Source organism: Carcharodon carcharias, chromosome 12 (assembly GCF_017639515.1).
Source record: "Carcharodon carcharias isolate sCarCar2 chromosome 12, sCarCar2.pri, whole genome shotgun sequence".
In the NCBI taxonomy this organism is placed as follows: Eukaryota; Metazoa; Chordata; class Chondrichthyes; order Lamniformes; family Lamnidae; genus Carcharodon; species Carcharodon carcharias.
Window position 1 is genome coordinate 150,134,058 of NC_054478.1, and position 24,524 is coordinate 150,158,581.

A 24,524-nucleotide genomic window follows, 5' to 3' on the forward strand; every position below is an offset into this window, starting at 1 on the left:
GAGGAACAGGAGGGGGAGATGGTGGAGGAACAGGAGGGGCAGATGGTGGAGGAAGTGGAGGGGGAGATGGTGGAGGAGGATGTGGTGGAGGGGGAGGTGGAGGGGGAGGTGGAGAGGGAGAGGGTAGAGGAACAGGAGGGGGAGATGGTGGAGGAACAGGAGGGGGAGATGGTGGAGGAAGTGGAGGGGAGATGGTGGAGGAAGAGGAGGGGAAGATGGTGGAGGAGGATGTGGTGGAGGGGGAGATGGTGGAGGAGGATGTGGTGGAGGGGGAGCTGGTGGAGGAAGAGGAGGGGGAGATGGTGGAGGAACAGGTGGGGGAGATGGTGGAGGGGGAAATGGTAGAGGAAGAGGAGGGGGAGATGGTGGAGGAGGAGGGGGAGATGGTGGAGGAGGAGGGGGAGATGGTGGTGGAAGAGGAGGGGAGATGGTGGAGGAAGAGGAGGGGGAGATGGTGGAGGAGGAGGGGGAGATGGTGGTGGAAGAGGAGGGGAGATGGTGGAGGAAGAGGAGGGGGAGAAGCTGGAGGAACGGGAGGGGGAGATGGTGGAGGAGGATGTGGTGGAGAGGGAGATGGTGGAGGAAGAGGAGGGGGAGATGGTGGAGGAAGAGGAGGGGGAGATGGTAGAGGAAGGGGAGCTGGAGGGGGAGATGATGGAGGAAGAGGAGGGGGAGATGGTGGAGGAGGGGCAGGTGGTGGAGGAAGAGGAAGGGGAGATGGTGGAGGAAGAGGAGGGGGAGATGGTGGAGGAAGAAGAGGAGGGGGAGATGGTGGAGGAAGAAGAGGAGGGGGAGATGGTGGAGGAGGATGTGATGGAGGAGGAAGAGGAGGGGGAGATGGTGGAGGAAGAGGAGGGGGAGATGGTGGAGGAGGATGTGGTGGAGGGGGAGATGGTGGAGGAGGATGTGGTGGAGGGGGAGATGGTGGAGGAACAGGAGGGTGAGATGGTGGAGGAAGATGAGGGGGAGATGGTGGAGGAAGAGGAGGGGGAGATGGTGGAGGAAGAGGAGGGGGAGATGGTGGAGGAGGATGTGGTGGAGGGGGAGATGGTGGAGGAGGATGTGGTGGAGGGGGAGATGGTGGAGGAGGATGTGGTGGAGGGGGAGATGGTGGAGGAACAGGAGGGTGAGATGGTGGAGGAAGATGAGGGGGAGATGGTGGAGGAACAGGAGGGTGAGATGGTGGAGGATGTGGTGGAGGGGGAGGTGGAGGGGGAGGTGGAGAGGGAGAGGGTGGAGGAACAGGAGGGGGAGATAGTGGAGGAAGAGGAGGGGGAGATGGTGGAGGAGGATGTGGTGGAGGGGGAGGTGGAGGGGGAGGTGGAGAGGGAGAGGGTGGAGGAACAGGAGGGGGAGATGGTGGAGGAACAGGAGGGCGAGATGGTGGAGGAAGAGGAGGGGAAGATGGTGGAGGAGGATGTGGTGGAGGGGAGATGGTGGTGGAGGATGTGGTGGAGGGGGAGATGGTGGAGGAAGAGGAGGGGGAGATGGTGGAGGAAGAGGAGGGGGAGATGGTGGAGGAAGAGGAGGGGGAGATAGTGGAGGAAGAGGAGGGGGAGATGGTGGAGGAGGATGTGGTGGAGGGGGAGATGGTGGAGGAAGAGGAGGGGGAGATGGTGGAGGAAGAGGAGGGGGAGATGGTGGAGGAAGAGGAGGGGGAGATGGTGGAGGAAGTGGAGGGGAAGATGGTGGAGGAGGATGTGGTGGAGGGGGAGATGGTGGAGGAACAGGAGGGGGAGATGGTGGAGGAAGAGGAGGGGGAGATGGTGGAGGAGGATGTGGTGGAGGGGGAGATGGTGGAGGAAGAGGAGGGGGAGATGTTGGAGGAAGAGGAGGGGGAGATGGTGGAGGAGGAAGTGGTGGAGGGGGAGGTGGAGGGGGCGATGGTGGAGGAACAGGAGGGGGAGATGGTGGAGGAAGAGGAGGGGAAGATGGTGGAGGAACAGGAGGAGGAGATGGTGGAGGAACAGGAGGGGGAGATGGTGGAGGAACAGGAGGGGGAGATAGTAGAGGAAGAGGAGGGCGAGATGGTGGAGTAGGATGTGGTGGAGGGGGAGGTGGAGGGGGAGGTGGAGAGGGAGAGGGTGGAGGAACGTGAGGGGGAGATGGTGGAGGAACAGGAGGGGGAGATAGTGGAGGAACAGGAGGGGGAGATGATGGAGGAACAGGAGGGGGAGATGGTGGAGGAACAGGAGGCGGAGATGGTGGAGGAAGTGGAGGGGGAGATGGTGGAGGAAGAGGAGGGGAAGATGGTGGAGGAGGATGTGGTGGAGGGGGAGATGGTGGTGGAGGATGTGGTGGAGGGGGAGATGGTGGAGGAAGAGGAGGGGGAGATGGTGGAGGAAGAGGAGGGGGAGATGGTGGAGGAAGAGGAGGGGGAGATGGTGGAGGAAGAGGAGGGGGAGATGGTGGAGGAGGATGTGGTGGAGGGGGAGATGGTGGAGGAAGAGGAGGGGTAGATGGTGGAGGAAGAGGAGGGGGAGATGGTGGAGGAGGATGTGGTGGAGGGGGAGATGGTGGAGGAACAGGAGGGGGAGATGGTGGAGGAAGTGGAGGGGAAGATGGTGGAGGAGGATGTGGTGGAGGGGGAGATGGTGGAGGAACAGGAGAGGGAGATGGTGGAGGAAGAGGAGGGGGAGATGGTGGAGGAGGATGTGGTGGAGGGGGAGATGGTGGAGGAAGAGGAGGGGGAGATGTTGGAGGAAGAGGAGGGGGAGATGGTGGAGGAGGATGTGGTGGAGGGGGAGGTGGAGGGGGGATGATGGAGGAACAGGAGGGGGAGATGGTGGAGGAACAGGAGGGGGAGATGGTGGAGGAAGAGGAGGGGGAGAAGGTGGAGGAACAGGAGGGGGAGATGGTGGAGGAAGAGGAGGGGGAGATGGTGGAGGAAAAGGAGGGGGAGATGGTGGAGGAAGTGGAGGGGGAGATGGTGGAGAAAGTGGAGGGGGAGATGGTGGAGGAAGAGGAGGGGAAGATGGTGGAGGAGGATGTGGTGGAGGGGGAGATGGTGGAGGAGGATGTGGTGGAGGGGGAGATGGTGGAGGAAGAGGAGGGGGAGATGGTGGAGGAACAGGTGGGGGAGATGGTGGAGGGGGAAATGGTACAGGAAGAGGAGGGGGAGATGGTGGAGGAGGAGGGGGAGATGGTGGTGGAAGAGGAGGGGAGATGGTGGAGGAAGAGGAGGGGGAGAAGGTGGAGGAACGGGAGGGGGAGATGGTGGAGGAGGGGTAGGTGGAGGGGGAGATGGTGGAGGAAGAGGAGGGGGAGATGGTGGAGGAGGGGGAGGTGGAGGGGGAGATGGTGGAGGAAGAGGAGGGGGAGATGGTAGAGGAAGGGGAGCTGGAGGGGGAGATGGTGGAGGAAGAGGAAGGGGAGATGGTGGAGGAAGAGGAGGGGGAGATGGTGGAGGAAGAAGAGGAGGGGGAGATGGTGGAGGAAGAAGAGGAGGGGGAGATGGTGGAGGAGGATGTGATGGAGGAGGAAGAGGAGGGGGAGATGGTGGAGGAAGAGGAGGGGGAGATGGTGGAGGAGGATGTGGTGGAGGGGGAGATGGTGGAGGAAGAGGAGGGGAGATGGTGGAGGAACAGGAGGGGGAGATGGTGGAGGAAGAGGAGGGGGAGATGGTGGAGGAGGATGTGGTGGAGGGGGAGATGGTGGAGGAACAGGAGGGGGAGATGGTGGAGGAAGTGGAGGGGAAGATGGTGGAGGAGGATGTGGTGGAGGGGGAGATGGTGGAGGAACAGGAGGGGGAGATGGTGGAGGAAGAGGAGGGGGAGATGGTGGAGGAGGATGTGGTGGAGGGGGAGATGGTGGAGGAAGAGGAGGGGGAGATGGTGGAGGAAGAGGAGGGGGAGATGGTGGAGGAGGATGTGGTGGAGGGGGAGGGGGAGGTGGAGGGGGAGATGGTGGAGGAACACGAGGGGGAGATGGTGGAGGAAGAGGAGGGGGAGATGGTGGAGGAACAGGAGGGGGAGATGGTGGAGGAACAGGAGGGGGAGATGGTGGTGGAAGAGGAGGGGTGGATGGTGGAGGAACAGGAGGGCGAGATGGTGGAGGAAGAGGAGGGGAAGATGGTGGAGGAGGATGTGGTGGAGGGGGAGATGGTGGAGGAGGATGTGGTGGAGGGGGAGCTGGTGGAGGAAGAGGAGGGGGAGATGGTTTAGGAAGAGGAGGGGGAGATGGTGGAGGAGGGGGAGGTGGAGGGGGAGCTGGTGGAGGAAGAGGAGGGGGAGATGGTAGAGGAAGGGGAGCTGGAGGGGGAGATGGTGGAGGAAGAGGAGGGGGAGAAGGTGGAGGAGGATGTGGTGGAGGGGGAGGTGGTGGAGAAAGAGGAGGGGGATGTGGTGGAGGGAGAGATGGTGGAGGAGGATGTGTTGGAGGAAGAGGAGGGGGAGATGGTAGACAAACAGGAGGGGAGATGGTGGAGGAGGAGATGGTGGAGGAGGATGTGGTGGAGGGGGAGATGGTGGAGGAAGAGGAGGGGGAGATGGTGGAGGAAGAGGAGGGGGAGATGGTGGAGGAGGAGGAGAGGGAGATGGTGGAGGAGGGGGAGGTGGAGGGGGAGATGGTGGAGGAAGAGGAGGGGAGATGGTAGAGGAAGAGGAGGTGGAGATGGTGGAGGAAGAGGAGGGGGAGATGGTGGAGGGGGGGAGGGGGAGATGGTAGAGGAAGAGGAGGTGGAGATGGTGGAGGAAGAGGAGGGGGAGATGGTGAAGGAGGGGGAGCTGGTGGAGGAAGAGGAGGGGGAGATGGTGGAGGAGGGGGAGCTGGTGGAGGAACAGGAGGAGGAGATGGTGAAGGAAGAGGAGGGGGAGATGGTGGAGGAAGAGGAGGGGGAGATGGTGGAGGAGGGGGAGGTGGAGGGGGAGATGGTGGAGGAAGATGAGGGGGAGATGGTGGAGGAAGAGGAGGGGGAGATGGTGGAGGAAGAGGAGGGGGAGATGGTGGAGGAGGGGGAGGTGGAGGGGTAGATGGTGGTGGAAGAGGAGGTGGAGATGGTGGGGGAAGAGGAGGGGCAGATGGTGGAGGAGGATGTAGTGGAGGAAGAGGAGGGGGAGATGGTGGATGAGGATGTGGTGGAGGAGGAGGGGGGGGTGGATTGGGAGGTGGTGGTGGAAGAGGAGGGGGAGGTGGTGGAGGGGGAGATGGTGGAGGAATAGGAGGGGGAGATGGTGGAGGAAGAGGAGGGGGCGATGGTGGAGGAGGAGGAGGGGGAGATGCTGGAGGAGGGGGAGGTGGAGCGGGAGATGGTGGAGGAAGAGGAGGGGGAGATGTTGGAGGAGGGGGAGGTGGAGGGGAGATGGTGGAGGAAGAGGAGGGGGAGATGGTGGAGGAGGGGGCGGTGGAGGGGGAGATGGTGGAGGAACAGGAGGGGGGGTGGTGGGGGAAGAGGAGGGGGGGATGCTGGAAGAGGGTGAGGTGGAGGGGGAGATGGTGGAGGAAGAGGAGGGGGAGATCGTGGAGGAAGAGGAGGGGGAGATGGTGGAGGAACAGGAGGGGGAGATGGTGGAGGAAGAGGAGGGGGAGATTGTGGAGGAAGAGGAGGGGGAGATGTTGGAGGAACAGGAGGGCGACATGGTGGAGGAGGATGTTGTGGAGGAAGAGGAGGGGGATGTGGTGGATGGGGAGGTGGTGTTGGAAGAGGAGGGGGAGGTGGTGGAGGGGGAGATGATGGAGGAACAGGAGGGGGAGATGGTGGAGGAAGAGGAGGGGGTGATGGTGGAGGAAGAGGAGGGGGAGATGGTGGAGGAACAGGAGGGGGAGATGGTGGAGGAAGAGGAGGGGGTGATGGTGGAGGAAGAGGAGGGGGAGATGGTGGAGGAGGATGTGGTGGAGGGGGAGATGGTGGAGGAAGAGGAGGGGGAGATGGTGGAGGAACAGGAGGGTGAGATGGTGGAGGAGGGGTAGGTGGAGGGGGAGATGGTGGAGGAAGAGGAGGGGGAGATGGTGGAGGAGGGGGAGGTGGAGGGGGAGATGGTGGAGGAAGAGGAGGGGGAGGTGGTGGTGCAGGGGGAGGTGGAGGGGGAGATGGTGGAGGAAGAGGAGGGGGAGATGTTGGAGGAGGGGGAGCTGGTGGAGGAAGAGGAAGGGGAGATGGTGGAGGAAAAGGAGTGAGAGATGGTGGAGGAAGAGGGGGGGAGATGGTGGAGGAAGAGCAGGGGGAGATGGTGGAGGTGGGGGAGGTGGAGGGGGAGATGGTGGAGGAAGAGGAGTGGGAGATGGTGGAGAAAGAGGAGGGGGAGATGGTGGAGGAGGATGTGGTGGAGGAGGAGGAGGGAGAGGTTGTGGAGGCGCAGCTGGTGGAGGAAGAGGAGGGGCATGTGGTGGAGGGGGAAATGGTGGAGGAGGATGTGGTGGAGGAAGAGGCGGGGGAGGTGGCGCAGGGGGAGATGGTGGATGAAGAGGAGGGGGAGGAGGAGGAGGGGAAGGTGGTGGAGGAAGAGGAGGGGGAGATGGTGGAGGAACAGGAGGGGGATATGGTGGAGGAGGATGTTGTGGAGGAAGAGGGGGTGCTGGTGGAGCAGGACGTGGTGGAGGAAGAGGAGGGGGAGGTGGTGGATGGGGAGGTGGGGTGGAAGAGGATGGGGAGGTAGTGGAGGGTGAGATGGTGGAGGAATAGGGGGAGATGGTGGAGGAAGAGCAGGGGGTGATGGTGGAGGAAGAGGAGGGGGAGATGGTGGAGGAGGATGTGGTGGAGGGGGAGATGGTGGAGGAAGAGGAGGGGGAGATGGTGGAGAAACAGGTGGGGGAGATGGTGGAGGGGGAAATGGTAGAGGAAGAGGAGGGGGAGATGGTGGAGGAGGAGGGGGAGATGGTGGTGGAAGAGGAGGGGAGATGGTAGAGGAAGAGGAGGGGGAGAAGGTGGAGGAACGGGAGGGGGAGATGGTGGAGGAGAATGTGGTGGAGAGGGAGATGGTGGAGGAAGAGGAGGGGGAGATGGTTTAGGAAGAGGAGGGGGAGATGGTGGAGGAGGGGGAGGTGGAGGGGGAGATGGTGGAGGAGGGGGAGGGGGAGATGGTAGAGGAAGGGGAGCTGGAGGGGGAGATGGTGGAGGAAGAGGAGGGGGAGATGGTGGAGGAGGGGAAGGTGGTGGAGGAAGAGGAAGGGGAGATGGTGGAGGAAGAGGAGGGGGAGATGGTGGAGGAAGAAGAGGAGGGGGAGATGGTGGAGGAAGAAGAGGAGGGGGAGATGGTGGAGGAAGAAGAGGAGGGGGAGATGGTGGAGGAGGATGTGATGGAGGAGGAAGAGGAGGGGGAGATGGTGGAGGAAGAGGAGGGGGAGATGGTGGAGGAAGAGGAGGGGGAGATGGTGGAGGAGGATGTGGTGGAGGGGGAGATGGTGGAGGAAGAGGAGGGGAGATGGTGGAGGAACAGGAGGGGGAGATGGTGGAGGAAGAGGAGGGGGAGATGGTGGAGGAGGATGTGGTGGAAGGGGAGATGGTGGAGGAACAGGAGGGGGAGATGGTGGAGGAAGTGGAGGGGAAGATGGTGGAGGAGGATGTGGTGGAGGGGGAGATGGTGGAGGAACAGGAGGGGGAGATGGTGGAGGAAGAGGAGGGGGAGATGGTGGAGGAGGATGTGGTGGAGGGGGAGATGGTGGAGGAAGAGGAGGGGGAGATGGTGGAGGAAGAGGAGGGGGAGATGGTGGAGGAGGATGTGGTGGAGGGGGAGGGGGAGGTGGAGGGGGAGATGGTGGAGGAACACGAGGGGGAGATGGTGGAGGAAGAGGAGGGGGAGATGGTGGAGGAACAGGAGGGGGAGATGGTGGAGGAACAGGAGGGGGAGATGGTGGTGGAAGAGGAGGGGGAGATGGTGGAGGAACAGGAGGGCGAGATGGTGGAGGAAGAGGAGGGGAAGATGGTGGAGGAGGATGTGGTGGAGGGGGAGATGGTGGAGGAGGATGTGGTGGAGGGGGAGCTGGTGGAGGAAGAGGAGGGGGAGATGGTTTAGGAAGAGGAGTGGGAGATGGTGGAGGAGGGGGAGGTGGAGGGGGAGCTGGTGGAGGAAGAGGAGGGGGAGATGGTAGAGGAAGGGGAGCTGGAGGGGGAGATGGTGGAGGAAGAGGAGGGGGAGATGGTGGAGGAGGATGTGGTGGAGGGGGAGGTGGTGGAGAAAGAGGAGGGGGATGTGGTGGAGGGAGAGATGGTGGAGGAGGATGTGGTGGAGGAAGAGGAGGGGGAGACGGTGGACAAACAGGAGGGGAGATGGTGGAGGAGGAGATGGTGGAGGAGGATGTGGTGGAGGGGGAGATGGTGGAGGAAGAGGAGGGGGAGATGGTGGAGGAAGAGGAGGGGGAGATGGTGGAGGAGGAGGAGAGGGAGATGGTGGAGGAGGGGGAGGTGGAGGGGGAGATGGTGGAGGAAGAGGAGGGGAGATGGTAGAGGAAGAGGAGGTGGAGATGGTGGAGGAAGAGGAGGGGGAGATGGTGGAGGGGGGAGGGGGAGATGGTAGAGGAAGAGGAGGTGGAGATGGTGGAGGAAGAGGAGGGGGAGATGGTGGAGGAGGGGGAGCTGGTGGAGGAAGAGGAGGGGGAGATGGTGGAGGAGGGGGAGCTGGTGGAGGAAGAGGAGGAGGAGATGGTGAAGGAAGAGGAGGGGGAGATGGTGGAGGAAGAGGAGGGGGAGATGGTGGAGGAGGGGGAGGTGGAGGGGGAGATGGTGGAGGAAGATGAGGGGGAGATGGTGGAGGAAGAGGAGGGGGAGATGGTGGAGGAAGAGGAGGGGGAGATGGTGGAGGAGGGGGAGGTGGAGGGGTAGATGGTGGTGGAAGAGGAGGTGGAGATGGTGGGGGAAGAGGAGGGGCAGATGGTGGAGGAGGATGTAGTGGAGGAAGAGGAGGGGGAGATGGTGGATGAGGATGTGGTGGAGGAGGAGGGGGGGTGGATAGGGAGGTGGTGGTGGAAGAGGAGGGGGAGGTGGTGGAGGGGGAGATGGTGGAGGAATAGGAGGGGGAGATGGTGGAGGAAGAGGAGGGGGCGATGGTGGAGGAGGAGGAGGGGGAGATGCTGGAGGAGGGGGAGGTGGAGCGGGAGATGGTGGAGGAAGAGGAGGGGGAGATGTTGGAGGAGGGGGAGGTGGAGGGGAGATGGTGGAGGAAGAGGAGGGGGAGATGGTGGAGGAGGGGGCGGTGGAGGGGGAGATGGTGGAGGAACAGGAGGGGGGGTGGTGGGGGAAGAGGAGGGGGGGATGCTGGAAGAGGGTGAGGTGGAGGGGGAGATGGTGGAGGAAGAGGAGGGGGAGATCGTGGAGGAAGAGGAGGGGGAGATGGTGGAGGAACAGGAGGGGGAGATGGTGGAGGAACAGGAGGGGGAGATGGTGGAGGAAGAGGAGGGGGAGATTGTGGAGGAAGAGGAGGGGGAGATGTTGGAGGAACAGGAGGACGACATGGTGGAGGAGGATGTTGTGGAGGAAGAGGAGGGGGTTGTGGTGGATGGGGAGGTGGTGTTGGAAGAGGAGGGGGAGGTGGTGGAGGGGGAGATGATGGAGGAACAGGAGGGGGAGATGGTGGAGGAAGAGGAGGGGGTGATGGTGGAGGAAGAGGAGGGGGAGATGGTGGAGGAACAGGAGGGGGAGATGATGGAGGAAGAGGAGGGGGTGATGGTGGAGGAAGAGGAGGGGAGATGGTGGAGGAGGATGTGGTGGAGGGGGAGATGGTGGAGGAAGAGGAGGGGGAGCTGGTGGAGGAACAGGAGGGTGAGATGGTGGAGGAGGGGTAGGTGGAGGGGGAGATGGTGGAGGAAGAGGAGGGGGAGATGGTGGAGGAGGGGGAGGTGGAGGGGGAGATGGTGGAGGAAGAGGAGGGGGAGGTGGTGGTGCAGGGTGAGGTGGAGGGGGAGATGGTGGAGGAAGAGGAGGGGGAGATGTTGGAGGAGGGGGAGCTGGTGGAGGAAGAGGAAGGGGAGATGGTGGAGGAAAAGGAGTGAGAGATGGTGGAGGAAGAGGGGGGGAGATGGTGGAGGAAGAGCAGGGGGAGATGGTGGAGGTGGGGGAGGTGGAGGGGGAGATGGTGGAGGAAGAGGAGTGGGAGATGGTGGAGAAAGAGGAGGGGGAGATGGTGGAGGAGGATGTGGTGGAGGAGGAGGAGGGAGAGGTTGTGGAGGCACAGCTGGTGGAGGAAGAGGAGGGGCATGTGGTGGAGGGGGAAATGGTGGACGAGGATGTGGTGGAGGAAGAGGCGGGGGAGGTGGCGCAGGGGGAGATGGTGGATGAAGAGGAGGGGGAGGAGGAGGAGGGGAAGGTGGTGGAGGAAGAGGAGGGGGAGATGGTGGAGGAACAGGAGGGGGATATGGTGGAGGAGGATGTTGTGGAGGAAGAGGGGGTGCTGGTGGAGCAGGATGTGGTGGAGGAAGAGGAGGGGGAGGTGGTGGATGGGGAGGTGGGGTGGAAGAGGATGGGGAGGTAGTGGAGGGTGAGATGGTGGAGGAATAGGGGGAGATGGTGGAGGAAGAGCAGGGGGTGATGGTGGAGGAAGAGGAGGGGGAGATGGTGGAGGAGGATGTGGTGGAGGGGGAGATGGTGGAGAAAGAGGAGGGGGAGATGGTGGAGGAACAGGAGGGTGAGATGGTGGAGGAGGGGTAGGTGGAGGCCGAGATGGTGGTGGAAGAGGAGGGGGAGATGGTGGAGGGGGGGAGGGGGAGATGGTGGAGGAAGAGGAGGGGGAGATGGTGGAGGAGGGGGAGGTGGAGGGGGAGATGGTGGAGGAAGAGGAGGGGGAGATGGTGGAGGAGGGGGAGCTGGTGGAGGAAGAGGAGGAGGAGATGGTGAAGGAAGAGGAGGGGGAGATGGTGGAGGAAGAAGAGGGGGAGATGGTGGAGGAGGGGGAGGTGGAGGTGGAGATGGTGGAGGATGAGGAGGGGGAGATGGTGCAGGAAGAGGAGGGGAGATGGTGGAGGAGGGGGAGGTGGAGGGTTAGATGGTGGAGGAAGAGGAGGTGGAGATGGTGGGGGAAGAGGAGGGGCAGATGGTGGAGGAGGATGTAGTGGAGGAAGAGGAGGGGGAGATGGTGGATGAGGATGTGGTGGAGGAGGAGGAGGGGGGGTGGATAGGGAGGTGGTGGTGGAAGAGGAGGGGGAGGTGGTGGAGGGGGAGATGGTGGAGGAATAGGAGGGGGCGATGGTGGAGGAGGAGGAGGGGGCGATGGTGGAGGAGGAGGAGGGGGAGATGGTGGAGGAGGGGGAGGTGGAGCGGGAGATGGTGGAGGAAGAGGAGGGGGAGATGTTGGAGGAGAGGGAGGTGGAGGGGAGATGGTGGAGGAAGAGGAGGGGGAGATGGTGGAGGAGGGGGCGGTGGAGGGGGAGATGGTGGAGGAACAGGAGGGGGGGTGGTGGGGGAAGAGGAGGGGGACATGCTGGAAGAGGGTGAGGTGGAGGGGGAGATGGTGGAGGAAGAGGAGGGGGAGATGGTGGAGGAAGAGGAGGAGGAGATGGTGGAGGAAGAGGAGGGGGAGATCATGGAGGAAGAGGAGGGGGAGATGGTGGAGGAAGAGGAGGGGGAGATGGTGGAGGAAGAGGAGGGGGAGATGGTGGAGGAAGAGGAGGGGGAGATTGTGGAGGAAGAGGAGGGGGAGATGTTGGAGGAACAGGAGGGCGACATGGTGGAGGAGGATGTTGTGGAGGAAGAGGAGGGGGAGGTGGTGGATGGGGAGGTGGTGTTGGAAGAGGAGGGGGAGGTGGTGGAGGGGGAGATGGTGGAGGAACAGGAGGGGGAGATGGTGGAGGAAGAGGAGGGGGTGATGGTGGATGAAGAGGAGGGGGAGATGGTGGAGGAGGATGTGGTGGAGGGGGAGATGGTGGAGGAAGAGGAGGGGGAGATGGTGGAGGAACAGTAGGGTGAGATGGTGGAGGAGGGGTAGGTGGAGGGGGAGATGGTGGAGGAAGAGGAGGGGGGGATGGTGGAGGAGGCGGAGGTGGAGGGGGAGATGGTGGAGGAAGAGGAGGGGGAGGTGGTGGTGCAGGGGGAGGTGGAGGGGGAGATGGTGGAGGAAGAGGAGGGGGAGATGTTGGAGGAGGGGGAGCTGGTGGAGGAAGAGGAAGGGGAGATGGTGGAGGAAGAGGAGTGAGATATGGTGGAGGAAGAGGAGGGGGAGATGGTGGAGGAAGAGCAGGGGGAGATGGTGGAGGTGGGGGAGGTGGAGGGGGAGATGGTGGAGGAAGAGGAGGGGGAGATGGTTGAGAAAGAGGAGGGGGAGATGGTGGAGGATGTGGTGGAGGAGGAGGAGGGAGAGGTTGTGGAGGCGCAGCTGGTGGAGGAAGAGGAGGGGCATGTGGTGGAGGGGGAAATGGTGGAGGAGGATGTGGTGGAGGAAGAGGCGGGGGAGGTGGTGCAGGGGGAGATGGTGGATGAAGAGGAGGGGGAGGAGGAGGAGGGGAAGGTGGTGGAGGAAGAGGAGGGGGTGGTGGTGGAGGAAGAGGAGGGGGAGGTGGTGGATGGGGAGGTGGGGTGGAAGAGGATGGGGAGGTAGTGGAGGGTGTGATGGTGGAGGAATAGGGGGAGATGGTGGAGGAAGAGCAGGGGGTGATGGTGGAGGAAGAGGAGGGGGAGATGGTGGAGGTGGATGTGGTGGAGGGGGAGATGGTGGAGAAAGAGGAGGAGGAGATGGTGGAGGAACAGGAGGGTGAGATGGTGGAGGAGGGGTAGGTGGAGGCGGAGATGGTGGAGGAAGAGGAGGGGGAGATGGTGGAGGAGGGGGAGGTGGAGGGGGAGATGGTGGAGGAAGAGGAGGGGGAGGTGGTGGAGGAGGGCGAGGTGGAGGGGGAGATGGTGGAGGAAGAGGATGGGGAGATGGTGGGAAAGAGGAGGGGGAGCTGGTGGAGGAAGAGGAGTGGGAGATGGTGGAGGAAGAGGAGTGGGAGATGGTGGAGGAGAGGAGGGGGAGATGGTGGAGGAAGAGGAGGGGGAGATGGTGGAGGAAGAGGAGGAGGAGATGGTGGAGGAAGAGGAGGGGGAGATCATGGAGGAAGAGGAGGGGGAGATGGTGGAGGAACAGGAGGGGGAGATGGTGGAGGAAGAGGAGGGGGAGATGGTGGAGGAAGAGGAGGGGGAGATTGTGGAGGAAGAGGAGGGGGAGATGTTGGAGGAACAGGAGGGCGACATGGTGGAGGAGGATGTTGTGGAGGAAGAGGAGGGGGAGGTGGTGGATGGGGAGGTGGTGTTGGAAGAGGAGGGGGAGGTGGTGGATGGGGAGATGGTGGAGGAACAGGAGGGGGAGATGGTGGAGGAAGAGGAGGGGGTGATGGTGGATGAAGAGGAGGGGGAGATGGTGGAGGAGGATGTGGTGGAGGGGGAGATGGTGGAGGAAGAGGAGGGGGAGATGGTGGAGGAACAGTAGGGTGAGATGGTGGAGGAGGGGTAGGTGGAGGGGGAGATGGTGGAGGAAGAGGAGGGGTGGATGGTGGAGGAGGCGGAGGTGGAGGGGGAGATGGTGGAGGAAGAGGAGGGGGAGGTGGTGGTGCAGGGGGAGGTGGAGGGGGAGATGGTGGAGGAAGAGGAGGGGGAGATGTTGGAGGAGGGGGAGCTGGTGGAGGAAGAGGAAGGGGAGATGGTGGAGGAAGAGGAGTGAGAGATGGTGGAGGAAGAGGAGGGGGAGATGGTGGAGGAAGAGCAGGGGGAGATGGTGGAGGTGGGGGAGGTGGAGGGGGAGATGGTGGAGGAAGAGGAGGGGGAGATGGTTGAGAAAGAGGAGGGGGAGATGGTGGAGGAGGATGTGGTGGAGGAGGAGGAGGGAGAGGTTGTGGAGGCGCAGCTGGTGGAGGAAGAGGAGGGGCATGTGGTGGAGGGGGAAATGGTGGAGGAGGATGTGGTGGAGGAAGAGGCGGGGGAGGTGGTGCAGGGGGAGATGGTGGATGAAGAGGAGGGGGAGGAGGAGGAGGAAGGTGGTGGAGGAAGAGGAGGGGGTGGTGGTGGAGGAAGAGGAGGGGGAGGTGGTGGATGGGGAGGTGGGGTGGAAGAGGATGGGGAGGTAGTGGAGGGTGTGATGGTGGAGGAATAGGGGGAGATGGTGGAGGAAGAGCAGGGGGTGATGGTGGAGGAAGAGGAGGGGGAGATGGTGGAGGAGGATGTGGTGGAGGGGGAGATGGTGGAGAAAGAGGAGGAGGAGATGGTGGAGGAACAGGAGGGTGAGATGGTGGAGGAGGGGTAGGTGGAGGCGGAGATGGTGGAGGAAGAGGAGGGGGAGATGGTGGAGGAGGGGGAGGTGGAGAGGGAGATGGTGGAGGAAGAGGAGGGGGAGGTGGTGGAGGAGGGCGAGGTGGAGGGGGAGATGGTGGAGGAAGAGGATGGGGAGATGGTGGGAAAGAGGAGGGGGAGCTGGTGGAGGAAGAGGAGTGGGAGATGGTGGAGGAAGAGGAGTGGGAGATGGTGGAGGAGAGGAGGGGGAGATGGTGGAGGAAGAGGAGGGGGAGATGGTGGAGGAGGATATGGTGGAGGGAGAGGTGGTGGAGGCGGAGGTGGTGGAGGAAGAGGAAGGGGAGATGGTGGAGGAAGAGCAGGGGGAGATGGTGGAGGTGGGGGAGGTGGAGCGGGAGATGGTGGAGGAAGAGGAGGGGGAGATGGTGGAGGAAGAGGAGGGGGAGATGTTGGAGGAGGGGGAGGTGGAGGGGTAGATGGTGGAGGAAGAGGAGGTGGAGATGGTGGGTGAAGAGGAGGGGGAGATGGTGGAGGAGGATGTGGTGGAGGAAGAGGAGGGGGAGATGGTGGAGGAGGGGGAGCTGGTGGAGGAAGAGGAAGGGGAGATGGTGGAGGAAGAGGAGTGAGAGATGGTGGAGGAAGAGGAGGGGGAGATGGTGGAGGAAGAGCAGGGGGAGATGGTGGAGGTGGGGGAGGTGGAGCGGGAGATTGTGGAGGAGGATGTGGTGGAGGAAGAGGAGGGAGAGGTTGTGGAGGCGGAGGTGGTGGAGGAAGAGGAGGGGCATGTGGTGGATGGGGAAATGGTGGAGGAGGATGTGGTGGAGGAAGAGGAGGGGGAGGTGGTGGAGGGGGAGATTGTGGATGAAGAGGAGGGGGAGGAGGAGGAGGGGAAGGTGGTGGAGGAAGAGGAGTGGGAGGTGGTGGAGGGGGAGATGGTGGGAAAGAGGAGGGGGAGATGCTGGAGGAAGAGGAGGGGTTGATGGTGGAGGAAGAGGAGGGGGAGTTTGTGGAGGAGGGGGAGGTGGAGGGGGAGATGGTGGAGGAGAGGAGGGGGAGATGGTGGAGGAAGAGGAGGGGCATGTGGTGGAGGGGGAAATGGTGGAGGAGGATGTGGTGGAGGAAGAGGAGGGGGAGGTGGTGGAGGGGGAGATGGTGGATGAAGTGCAGGGGGAGGAGGAGGAGGGGGAGGTGGTGGAGGAAGAGGAGGGGCATGTGGTGGAGGGGGAAATGGTGGAGGAGGATGTGGTGGAGGAAGAGGAGGGGGAGGTGGTGGAGGGGGAGATGGTGGATGAAGAGCAGGGGGAGGAGGAGGAGGGGGAGGTGGTGGAGGAAGAGGAGGCTTAGGTGGTGGAGGGGGAGGTGGTGGGAAAGAGGAGGGGGAGATGCTGGAGGAAGAGGAGGGGTTGATAGTGGAGGAAGAGGAGGGGGAGATGGTGGAGGAACAAGAGGGGGATATGGTGGAGGAGGATGTTTTCGAGGAAGAGGGGGTGATGGTGGAGCAGGATGTGGTGGAGGAAGAGGAGAGGGAGGTGGTGGATGGGGAGGTGGTGGTGGAAGAGGAGGGGGAGGTAGTGGAGGGGGAGATGGTGGAGGAATAGGAGGGGGAGATGGTGGAGGAAGAGGAGGCGGCGATGGTGGAGGAAGAGGAGGGGGAGTTGGTGGAGGAGGATGTGGTGGAGGGGGAGATGGTGGAGGAAGAGGAGGGGAAGATGGTGGAGGAACAGGAGGGTGAGATGGTGGAGGAGGGTGAGGTGGAGGGGAGATGGTGGAGGAGGGAGCGGTGGAGGGGGAGATGGTGGAGGAACAGGAGGGGGGGTGGTGGGGAAGAGGAGGGGGAGATTCTGGAGGAGTGTGAGGTGGAGGGGGAGATGGTGGAGGAAGAGGAGGAGGAGATGGTGGAGGAAGAGGAGGGGGAGATGGTGGAGGAAGAGGAGGGGGAGATGGAGGAACAGGAGGGGGAGATGGTGGAGGAAGAGGAGGGGGAGATGGTGGAGGAGGTAGAGGGGAGGGGGAGCTGGTTGAGGAATAGGAGGGGAAGATGGTGGAGGAGGGGGAGGTGGAGGGGAGATGGTGGAGGAAGAGGAGGGGGAGATTGTGGAGGAAGAGGAGAGGGAGATGTTGGAGGAACACGAGGGGGACATGGTGGAGGAGGATGTTGTGGAGGAAGAGGAGGGGGAGGTGGTGGATGGGGAGGTGGTGTTGGAAGAGGAGGGGGAGATGGTGGAGGAAGAGGAGGGGGTGATGGTGGAGGAAGAGGAGGGGGAGATGGTGGAGGAGGATGTGGTGGAGGGGGAGATGGTGGAGGAAGAGGAGGGGGAGATGGTGGAGGAACAGTAGGGTGAGATGGTGGAGGAGGGGTAGGTGGAGGGGGAGATGGTGGAGGAAGAGGAGGGCGAGATGGTGGAGAAGGGGTAGGTGGAGGGGGAGATGGTGGAGGAAGAGGAGGGGGAGGTGGTGGAGGAGGGGGAGGTGGAGGGGGAGATGGTGGAGGAAGAGGAGGGGGAGATGGTGGAGAAAGAGGAGGGGGAGATGGTGGAGGAGGATGTGGTGGAGGATGAGGAGGGAGAGGTGGTGGAGGCGGAGGTGGTGGAGGAAGAGGAGGGACATGTGGTGGAGGTGGAAATGGTGGAGGAGGATGTGGTGGAGGAAGAGGAGGGGGAGGTGGTGGAGGGGGAGATGGTGGATGAAGAAGAGGGGGTGGAGGAAGAGGAGGGGGAGGTGGTGGAGGGGGAGGTTGTGGGAAAAATGAGGGGGAGATGCTGGAGGAAGAGGAGGGGTTGATGGTGGAGGAAGAGGAGGGGTTGATGGTGGAGGAAGAGGAGGGGGAGATGGTGGAGGAACAGGAGGGGGATATGGTGGAGGAGAATGTTGTGGAGGAAGAGGAGGGGGATGTGGTGGATGGGGAGGTGGTGTTGGAAGAGGAGGGGGAGGTGGTGGAGGGGGAGATGATGGAGGAACAGGAGGGGGAGATGGTGGAGCAGGATGTGGTGGAGGAAGAGGAGGGGGAGGTGGTGGATGGGGAGGTGGTGGTGGAAGAGGATGGGGAGGTAGTGGAGGGGGTGATGGTGGAGGAATAGGGGGAGATGGTGGAGGAAGAGGAGGGGGTGATGGTGGAGGAAGAGGAGGGGGAGATGGTGGAGGAGGATGTGGTGGAGGGGGAGATGGTGGAGGAAGAGGAGGGGAAGAAGGTGGTGGAACAGGAGGGTGAGATGGTGGAGGAGGGGTAGGTGGAGGGGGAGATGGAGGAAGAGGAGGGGGAGATGGTGGAGGAGGGGGAGGTGGAGGGGTGATGGTGGAGGAAGAGGAGGGGGAGATTGTGGAGGAAGAGGAGAGGGAGATGTTGGAGGAACACGAGGGGGACATGGTGGAGGAGGATGTTGTGGAGGAAGAGGAGGGGGAGGTGTTGGATGGGGAGGTGGTGTTGGAAGAGGAGGGGGAGATGGTGGAGGAAGAGGAGGGGTGATGGTGGAGGAAGAGGAGGGGGAGATGGTGGAGGAGGATGTGGTGGAGGGGGAGATGGTGGAGGAAGATGAGGGGGAGATGGTGGAGGAACAGGAGGGTGAGATGGTGGAGGAGGGGTAGGTGGAGGGGGAGATGGTGGAGGAAGAGGAGGGCGAGATGGTGGAGAAGGGGGAGGTGGAGGGGGAGATGGTGGAGGATGAGGAGGGGGAGGTGGTGGAGGAGGGGGAGGTGGAGGGGGAGATGGTGGAGGAAGAGGAGGGGGAGATGGTGGAGAAAGAGGAGGGGGAGATGGTGGAGGAGGATGTGGTGGAGGATGAGGAGGGAGAGGTGGTGGAGGCGGAGGTGGTGGAGGAAGAGGAGGGACATGTGGTGGAGGTGGAAATGGTGGAGGAGGATGTGGTGGAGGAAGAGGAGGGGGAGGTGGTGGAGGGGGAGATGGTGGATGAAGAAGAGGGGGTGGAGGAGGAGGGGAAGGTGGTGGAGGAAGAGGAGGGGGAGGTGGTGGAGGGGGAGGTTGTGGGAAAAATGAGGGGGAGATGCTGGAGGAAGAGGAGGGGTTGATGGTGGAGGAAGAGGAGGGGGAGATGGTGGAGGAACAGGAGGGGGATATGGTGGAGGAGAATGTTGTGGAGGAAGAGGGGGTGATGGTGGAGCAGGATGTGGTGGAGGAAGAGGAGGGGGAGGTGGTGGATGGGGAGGTGGTGGTGGAAGAGGATGGGGAGGTAGTGGAGGGGGTGATGGTGGAGGAATAGGGGGAGATGGTGGAGGAAGAGGAGGGGATGATGGTGGAGGAAGAGGAGGGGGAGATGGTTGAGGAGGATGTGGTGGAGGGGGAGATGGTGGAGGAAGAGGAGGGGAAGAAGGTGGTGGAACAGGAGGGTGAGATGGTGGAGGAGGGGTAGGTGGAGGGGGAGATGGTGGAGGAAGAGGAGGGGGAGATGGTGGAGGAGGGGGAGGTGGAGGGGGAGATGGTAGAGGAAGAGGAGGGGGTGGTGGTGGAGGAGGGGGAGGTGGAGGGGGAGATGGTGGAGGAAGAGGAGGGGGAGATGGTGGAGGAGGGGGAGCTGGTGGAGGAAGAGGAGTGGGAGATGGTGGAGGAAGAGGAGTGGGAGATGGTGGAGGAGAGGAGGGGGAGATGTTGGAGGAAGAGCAGGGGGAGATGGTGGAGGTGGGGGAGGTGGAGGGGGAGATGATGGAGGAAGAGGAGTGGGAGGTGGTGGAGGGGGAGGTGGTGGGAAAGAGGAGGGAGAGATGCTGGTAGAAGAGGAGGGGGTGTTGTGGAGGAAGAGGAGGGGGAGATGGTGGTGGAGGAGGTCGTGGAGGGGGAGATGGTGGAGGAAGAGGAGGGGGAAATGGTGGAGGAACAGGAGGGGTAGATGGTGGAGGAGGATGTGGTGGAGGGGGAGATGGTGGAGGAAGAGGAGGGGGAGATGGTGGAGGAGGGGGAGATGGTTGAGGAAGAGGAGGGGAAGATGGTGGAGGAGGGGGAGGTGGAGGGGTGATGGTGGAGGAAGAGGAGGGGGAGATGGTGTAGGAAGAGGAGGGAGAGAAGGGGGAGATGATGGAGGAAGAGGAAGGGGAGATGGTGGAGGAAGAGAAGGTGAGATGGTGGAGGGGGAGATGGTGGAGGAGGGGGAGATGGAGGAGGAAGAGGAGGGGGAGATGGTGGAGGAAGAGGAGGAGGAGGGTGGAGGAAGAGGAGGGGGAGATGGTGGAGGAAGAGGAGGAGGAGATGGTGGAGGAAGGGGAGGGGGTGATGGTGGAGGTGGGGGAGGTGGAGGGTGAGATGGTGAAGGAAGAGGAGTGGGAGATGATGGAGGAAGAGGAGGGGGAGATGGTGGAGGAGCATGTGGTGGAGGGGGAGATGGTGGAGGAAGAGGACGGGGATGTGGTGGAGGGGGAGATGGTGGAGGGGGAGCTGGTGGATTGGGAGATGATGGAGGGGGTGATGGTGGAGGGGGAGATGGTGGAGGAGGAGGAGGGAGATATGGTAGAGATGGTGGAGGAAGGGGAGGTGGAGAGGGAGATGATGGTGGTGAAGGAGGAGGAGATAGTGCAAGAGGAGGAGATGGTGGAGGTGGTGATGGAGGTGGAGGAGGTGATGGAGGTGGAGGAGGTGATGGAGGTGGAGGAGGTGGTGGAGGTGGAGGAGGTGATGGTGGAGGGGGAGATGGTGGAGGTGGTGTTGGACGTGGAGGAGCTGATGGAGGTGGAGGAGGTGATGGAGGTGATAGTAGTGGAGGAGGTGATGGAGGTGGAGGAGGTGATGGAGGTGGAGGTGGAGGAGGTGATGGTGGAGCTGGAGGAGGTGATGGTGGAGGTGGAGGAGGTGATGGAGGTGGAGGAGGAGGTGATGGTGGTGGAGGAGGTGATGGAGGTGGAGGCGGTGATGGAGGTGGAGGAAGTGATGGAGGTGGAGGAGGAGGTAATGGAGGTGGAGGAGGTGATGGAGGTGGAGGTGGAGGTAATGAAGGTGGAGGAGGTGATGGAGGTAGAGGAGGTGATGGAGGTGGAGGAGGAAGTAATGGAGGTCGAGGAGGTGATGGAGGTGGAGGAGGTGATGGAGGTGGAGGAGGTAATGGAGGTGGAGGAGGTGGTGATTTTCCTCCATTTCAGACACTGTACAAATCCAACATTCAAAGTCTGCCCTGCCTGAAGCTATATTTCCAATTCTCCCTCCCACTTCCTTTCTGTCCCTCCCTCCCTCGCTCCTTCGCTCCCTCCCTCGCTCGCTCTGACACGGCTCCCAATGCAGCAATGCCCCTTGGCGTGGCTGCCAACCCTCCGGAGATTGATGATCAGTCTCCAGGGTGCTGCTCTGTTCAATCCTGGAAAGAAAACATCATCGGGGCATGAAAACAATTGCTTCGTTTTTCATTTGATTTGAGCATTTCTCTTTACTAGATGTAAAAATATTGAAAGTGGGAAGAAAGAGGCTGTTTGGCTGACAGTCAAGCATCATCCGATTGGATAGTGAGTGTTTGTGCTTTCCAATTGACGTAGGAAAGCCGTGCGTCACAGGGGTGGATGGGTTGGCTGACTAATGGCTGGAGGGCGGGGTCAAGTCATGTGACGAAACCTCCAGGAACACATTTAATCACAGTTGGTAATCTAAGGCATGTGCCCAACATTGGGGAACGAAAACCAGTGTCTGCAGCAGGTGGCGACAGCCGCCAGTCCTGGGCTTTCCGACCTTCTGTCCAACATCAGCACCTCATTGACCCCCATCCCCCGAACCCCAACACCTCCTCGCCGACCCTGAGAAGGTCATATTGGCAGCCCATTTCTCAGATCCTCCAATCAGACAGGGCTATGCACGACCTTCAACCTCCACTTTCAGTTTTGTTGGGGCCATTGCTGTGGGGGGGGAGTGGGGGTGGTGGCAGGAACAGGCCTATGGTGCCACATCAGTGCCACTGGGATCTGCTCGAGAAGCGGGTTCTCCTGTTGCATGTGCTGGCTCTTCACCCAGGTCTGGCCGTAGCCCTAGTGGTGCACGCAGCACAAAGTGGGCGGTAACCACCCTTTTTCCCTCTGCGCCCGGCAAGTTGTAGTCCCCAGATGCAAAACATAAGAAAATGGGTCCCAGAATGTCGGGTGACATTTCTAGACAGTCTACTCAAAATCTAAACTAGTCTGGCATAGAACTCAAAGCAATGATGACGATTACTTGAAGAATAAGGCTAACCGGAAAGGATTTTAGGTTTCTCAGTCATTAATTCATTCATGATAATAACCAGTCCATTAAACTCTTCGGTACATTTGTCATGTGTCCCAGTCAATGGGAATAGATTGTCTAACTTTTAAGACCAGTGCCCTCACAGGAGCACAAAAGAGATCCATCCCATGGAACCCTTTCAATGAAGAGCGGGGAAGCTCTCCCCAGCGCCCTGATCGATATTTATCCCTCAACATCGCAAAACAGGCTGTCTGACCTGATCTGCTGTGCTCCCTACAGTGCAATAATGGTTACACTCCAGCTTTGGAACAATCTTGAGTTTCTAAAAGGTGCCACAAGAAACGAAAGTTTCTTTTTCTCAGGGAGAAAAAAAGAATACCTTCAGTCCCTGGTGATTTTTTTTGTTTTTTTCAAACCGGTTGAGTAAAAATGTAATGGGTGGCAAGTAATTAAACAAAAGTATAAGGTCCGATTTTAAATGGGGGAGGGGGTAAGAGTGGGACTGGGGTGGTGGGGGGGTAGGGGTGGGTGAGCGCCAGACTTGGGTTGCAGCCCACTGACGCAGGGCCTAAGCTATTTTAGCATCCAAGCTTCACACCTATGGATCCAGTCAGCATCCCACCCACACACAGTCTCACTAGTGCCAACGACATCAGGTCGGGTGGCTGGGAATCGGGCGAGTGTAGCAGGTGGGCCACAAAGGCAAAGGGCAGGACATTTGGCTATATTTTAACCCCTTGGAGCTGTCACCACCCTCCCCTCTTCCCCCCCACCCCACCCCACCCCACCCCTCAATAGCCCTCAACACAAGGGTTAAAATCAGCTCCATATGACTTTTTAAATGGCAGGGTGAGTTTAAGCGATGGAAGAAAGTAGGCTCATAATGGATTGCGGGCTATTTTTAAAGGAAGAGTATGCAGCGGGAGTTTTCTGGGATACCAGGTACATCCAGGAACATCCTGATCCAAAATCTCAGCCCAAACAGAATATGAAGTTCACCTTACAGATCTGTACACAGTAGGGCTGATAATTCCTTTGTACCAAGAAACCTTCCTGCTCTTAAGTCAATCCCATTTACAGTACAACATTAGCTGATAATGACAAATTCCTCCGTTAATAATCCTGGGAAAATATATTGTCGGGCATGCTACCAGATCCTGCTTTAAACAGACCACCAGCCATGTCACTGTTTTTATTTGATGAATGTTGCTCTTAAGAGTAAAGACTGCTCCATTTGTTTCAATGGGTTTGCTGTCCTCTTCACTCTTTCCAGTCATAAATCTCACACTTGCCCAGTGCTAACAACCTTGTATTATTACACAGCATCTTAAGCGCACAAAATAATTCATTTTCACTGCGTTACCAACAGGTAGAACCCCAGTGAGTCTAGTTCACTTGGCCCATTATCAAATAAAGAGAGCGTGAGGATCATGGAATCTAATTAATTAATTCATATGCATGTTGCTGTAACTTCTAAGCAAGTCGCTGCGAGTGAAGCTTCAGTTTCTGCTTAAGTTAACTATATCTGTCCAAGAGCGCTGCATTGAACTAGTTGGCACCAGCAGTTGATGTCAGAGATGACCAGGTTTGCAATGAAACCATGCTGCCAAAAGTATGTGGGTGATAATAGATTACCCTAATATCTATGTTTCTTTCCAGAGGTTGAAATGCGATTGCTGGAACTGAAGGGGCTGAATGTCAATTTTCTTGATGGTGCTCTGACGTTATTCAGGGTACTGTTCATGTGAAACCCTAGGCACGTTGCCCTCAAGGTGGCTGTGGTGGGGAAGAGACCGTTGTTCACCTCCTTGTGGATTGTGCCTTCGCAAAGAAGGTCTGGAGAGAGATGCAGTGGTTTCTGTCGAGGTTCATCCCGAGCAGTTCTGTGACACAGGACTCTGTGCTCTACGGGCTGTTCCCAGGGACACACACCGAGACAAACATCAGCTGCAGCTGGAGGATCATCAACTCGGTGAAAGACGCTCTTTGGTCTGCCTGAAACTTGTTGGTCTTCCAGCGCAAAGAGTTGTCCCCGACCGAGTGTTGCAGACTGGTACATTCCAAGGTCCAGGACTACGTGCTGAGGGACGCACTAAAGCTTGGGGCAGCCGCCACAAAGGCACAATGGGGAAGGGTCACTGTCTAAGACCTTTCTGCCACAGTGCACTGGGGGACTGGGAACTGTGTAGAGCCCCTCAGGCTGTACAGCTCACAATGAATGTATGCAGTGAATACTAATTGTATTATAAATGTATTGAAGCGCCTCAGAGTGCAACATGATGTATGTTGATAACTCCAATCCTATTGTCTGATTGTCTGCATTGACCATATTGAAATGACTGTAATATTCATTGATTGTATTGATGCACCTCGTGATCCATGTGTAAAAGTTGAATCTGATTGGACTTTTGTGATGGTGATTTTGAAATGTTTTTTAATGTTCTTCCAGATATTTTATGAATAAAATATATTTTTCAAAAAAAAAAGTGAAATCCCAGGACCTAACAGCACTTGCGATCCTCATTTTCCTTGCAGCTTAGACCCAATTAGATTTTCAATGGGCGAAGGAGAGGCCTCTGTTTCAAACTACCTCCACTCAGCTCAGCTCGCTGCCTTGAATAGACCAGCCTCAGTCACATGAACCTTTTTGATGTCTGTCACTCTTAAGAATGAGATGTCTCCATGGGCTTAAAGGCTTCTTAAATGACTTGTTGAAGAGCACAGTTGACATTGCCAGTTTCTGTCGGCTGCAAAGTTACTGCCATAGGCAAATGATCAAAGTAGAAACAGCCACAATGGTGAATCATTGGATGCTCAGCCATAGAAACAGAAACTTTAAGGCACAGAAGGAGGCCATTTGACCCATCATGCTGTGCCAGCTGAAAGAAAAGCTATCCAGCATAATCACGTTCCAGCTCTTAGTTGGTAGCCCTGTAGATCATGGCACTTTCATATCTTTTTTCAAAGAGTGGGAAACCTGATGTAATTGGGACAACCGGGTGAAAATTGCCTCACCATGTCAGCTGTGACTCAATGGGCGATGGGTTTAACTTTCATCCAGAGACCTGAGCAGGAAAATCTAGGCTGACACTTCAGTGCAGTACTGAGGGAGTGCTGCACTGTCAGAGGTGCCATCTTTCAGATGAGATATAAAACCAAAGCCCCGACTGCCTTGGCAGGTGGACGTGAAAGATCTCAGAGTGATATTTTGAAGAAGAGCAAAGGGGAATGGGGGGGATTTCTCCTTGGGACCTTGGCCAA

The 24,524-nt window shown here is 59.8% G+C and overlaps 1 protein-coding gene across 1 annotated transcript in view; it reads right to left on the reverse strand.

Annotated features, from left to right (window-relative positions):
- Positions 1–572: 572 nt before the first annotated feature.
- Positions 573–24,524, reverse strand: part of LOC121284744 (mucin-5AC-like) — a gene marked incomplete at its 3' end in the record, with an annotated part of 56,322 nt that continues 32,370 nt past the window's right edge. The window contains exons 5-12 of the mRNA XM_041200295.1: positions 9,218–9,495; positions 7,022–7,305; positions 6,205–6,570; positions 5,435–5,653; positions 4,686–5,241; positions 3,247–3,549; positions 1,470–1,841; positions 573–1,017 (exon numbers count right to left, since the gene is read on the reverse strand). Coding sequence (XP_041056229.1) covers positions 573–1,017; positions 1,470–1,841; positions 3,247–3,549; positions 4,686–5,241; positions 5,435–5,653; positions 6,205–6,570; positions 7,022–7,305; positions 9,218–9,495 — 2,823 coding nt within the window. The remainder of the gene's footprint in view (positions 1,018–1,469; positions 1,842–3,246; positions 3,550–4,685; positions 5,242–5,434; positions 5,654–6,204; positions 6,571–7,021; positions 7,306–9,217; positions 9,496–24,524) is intronic.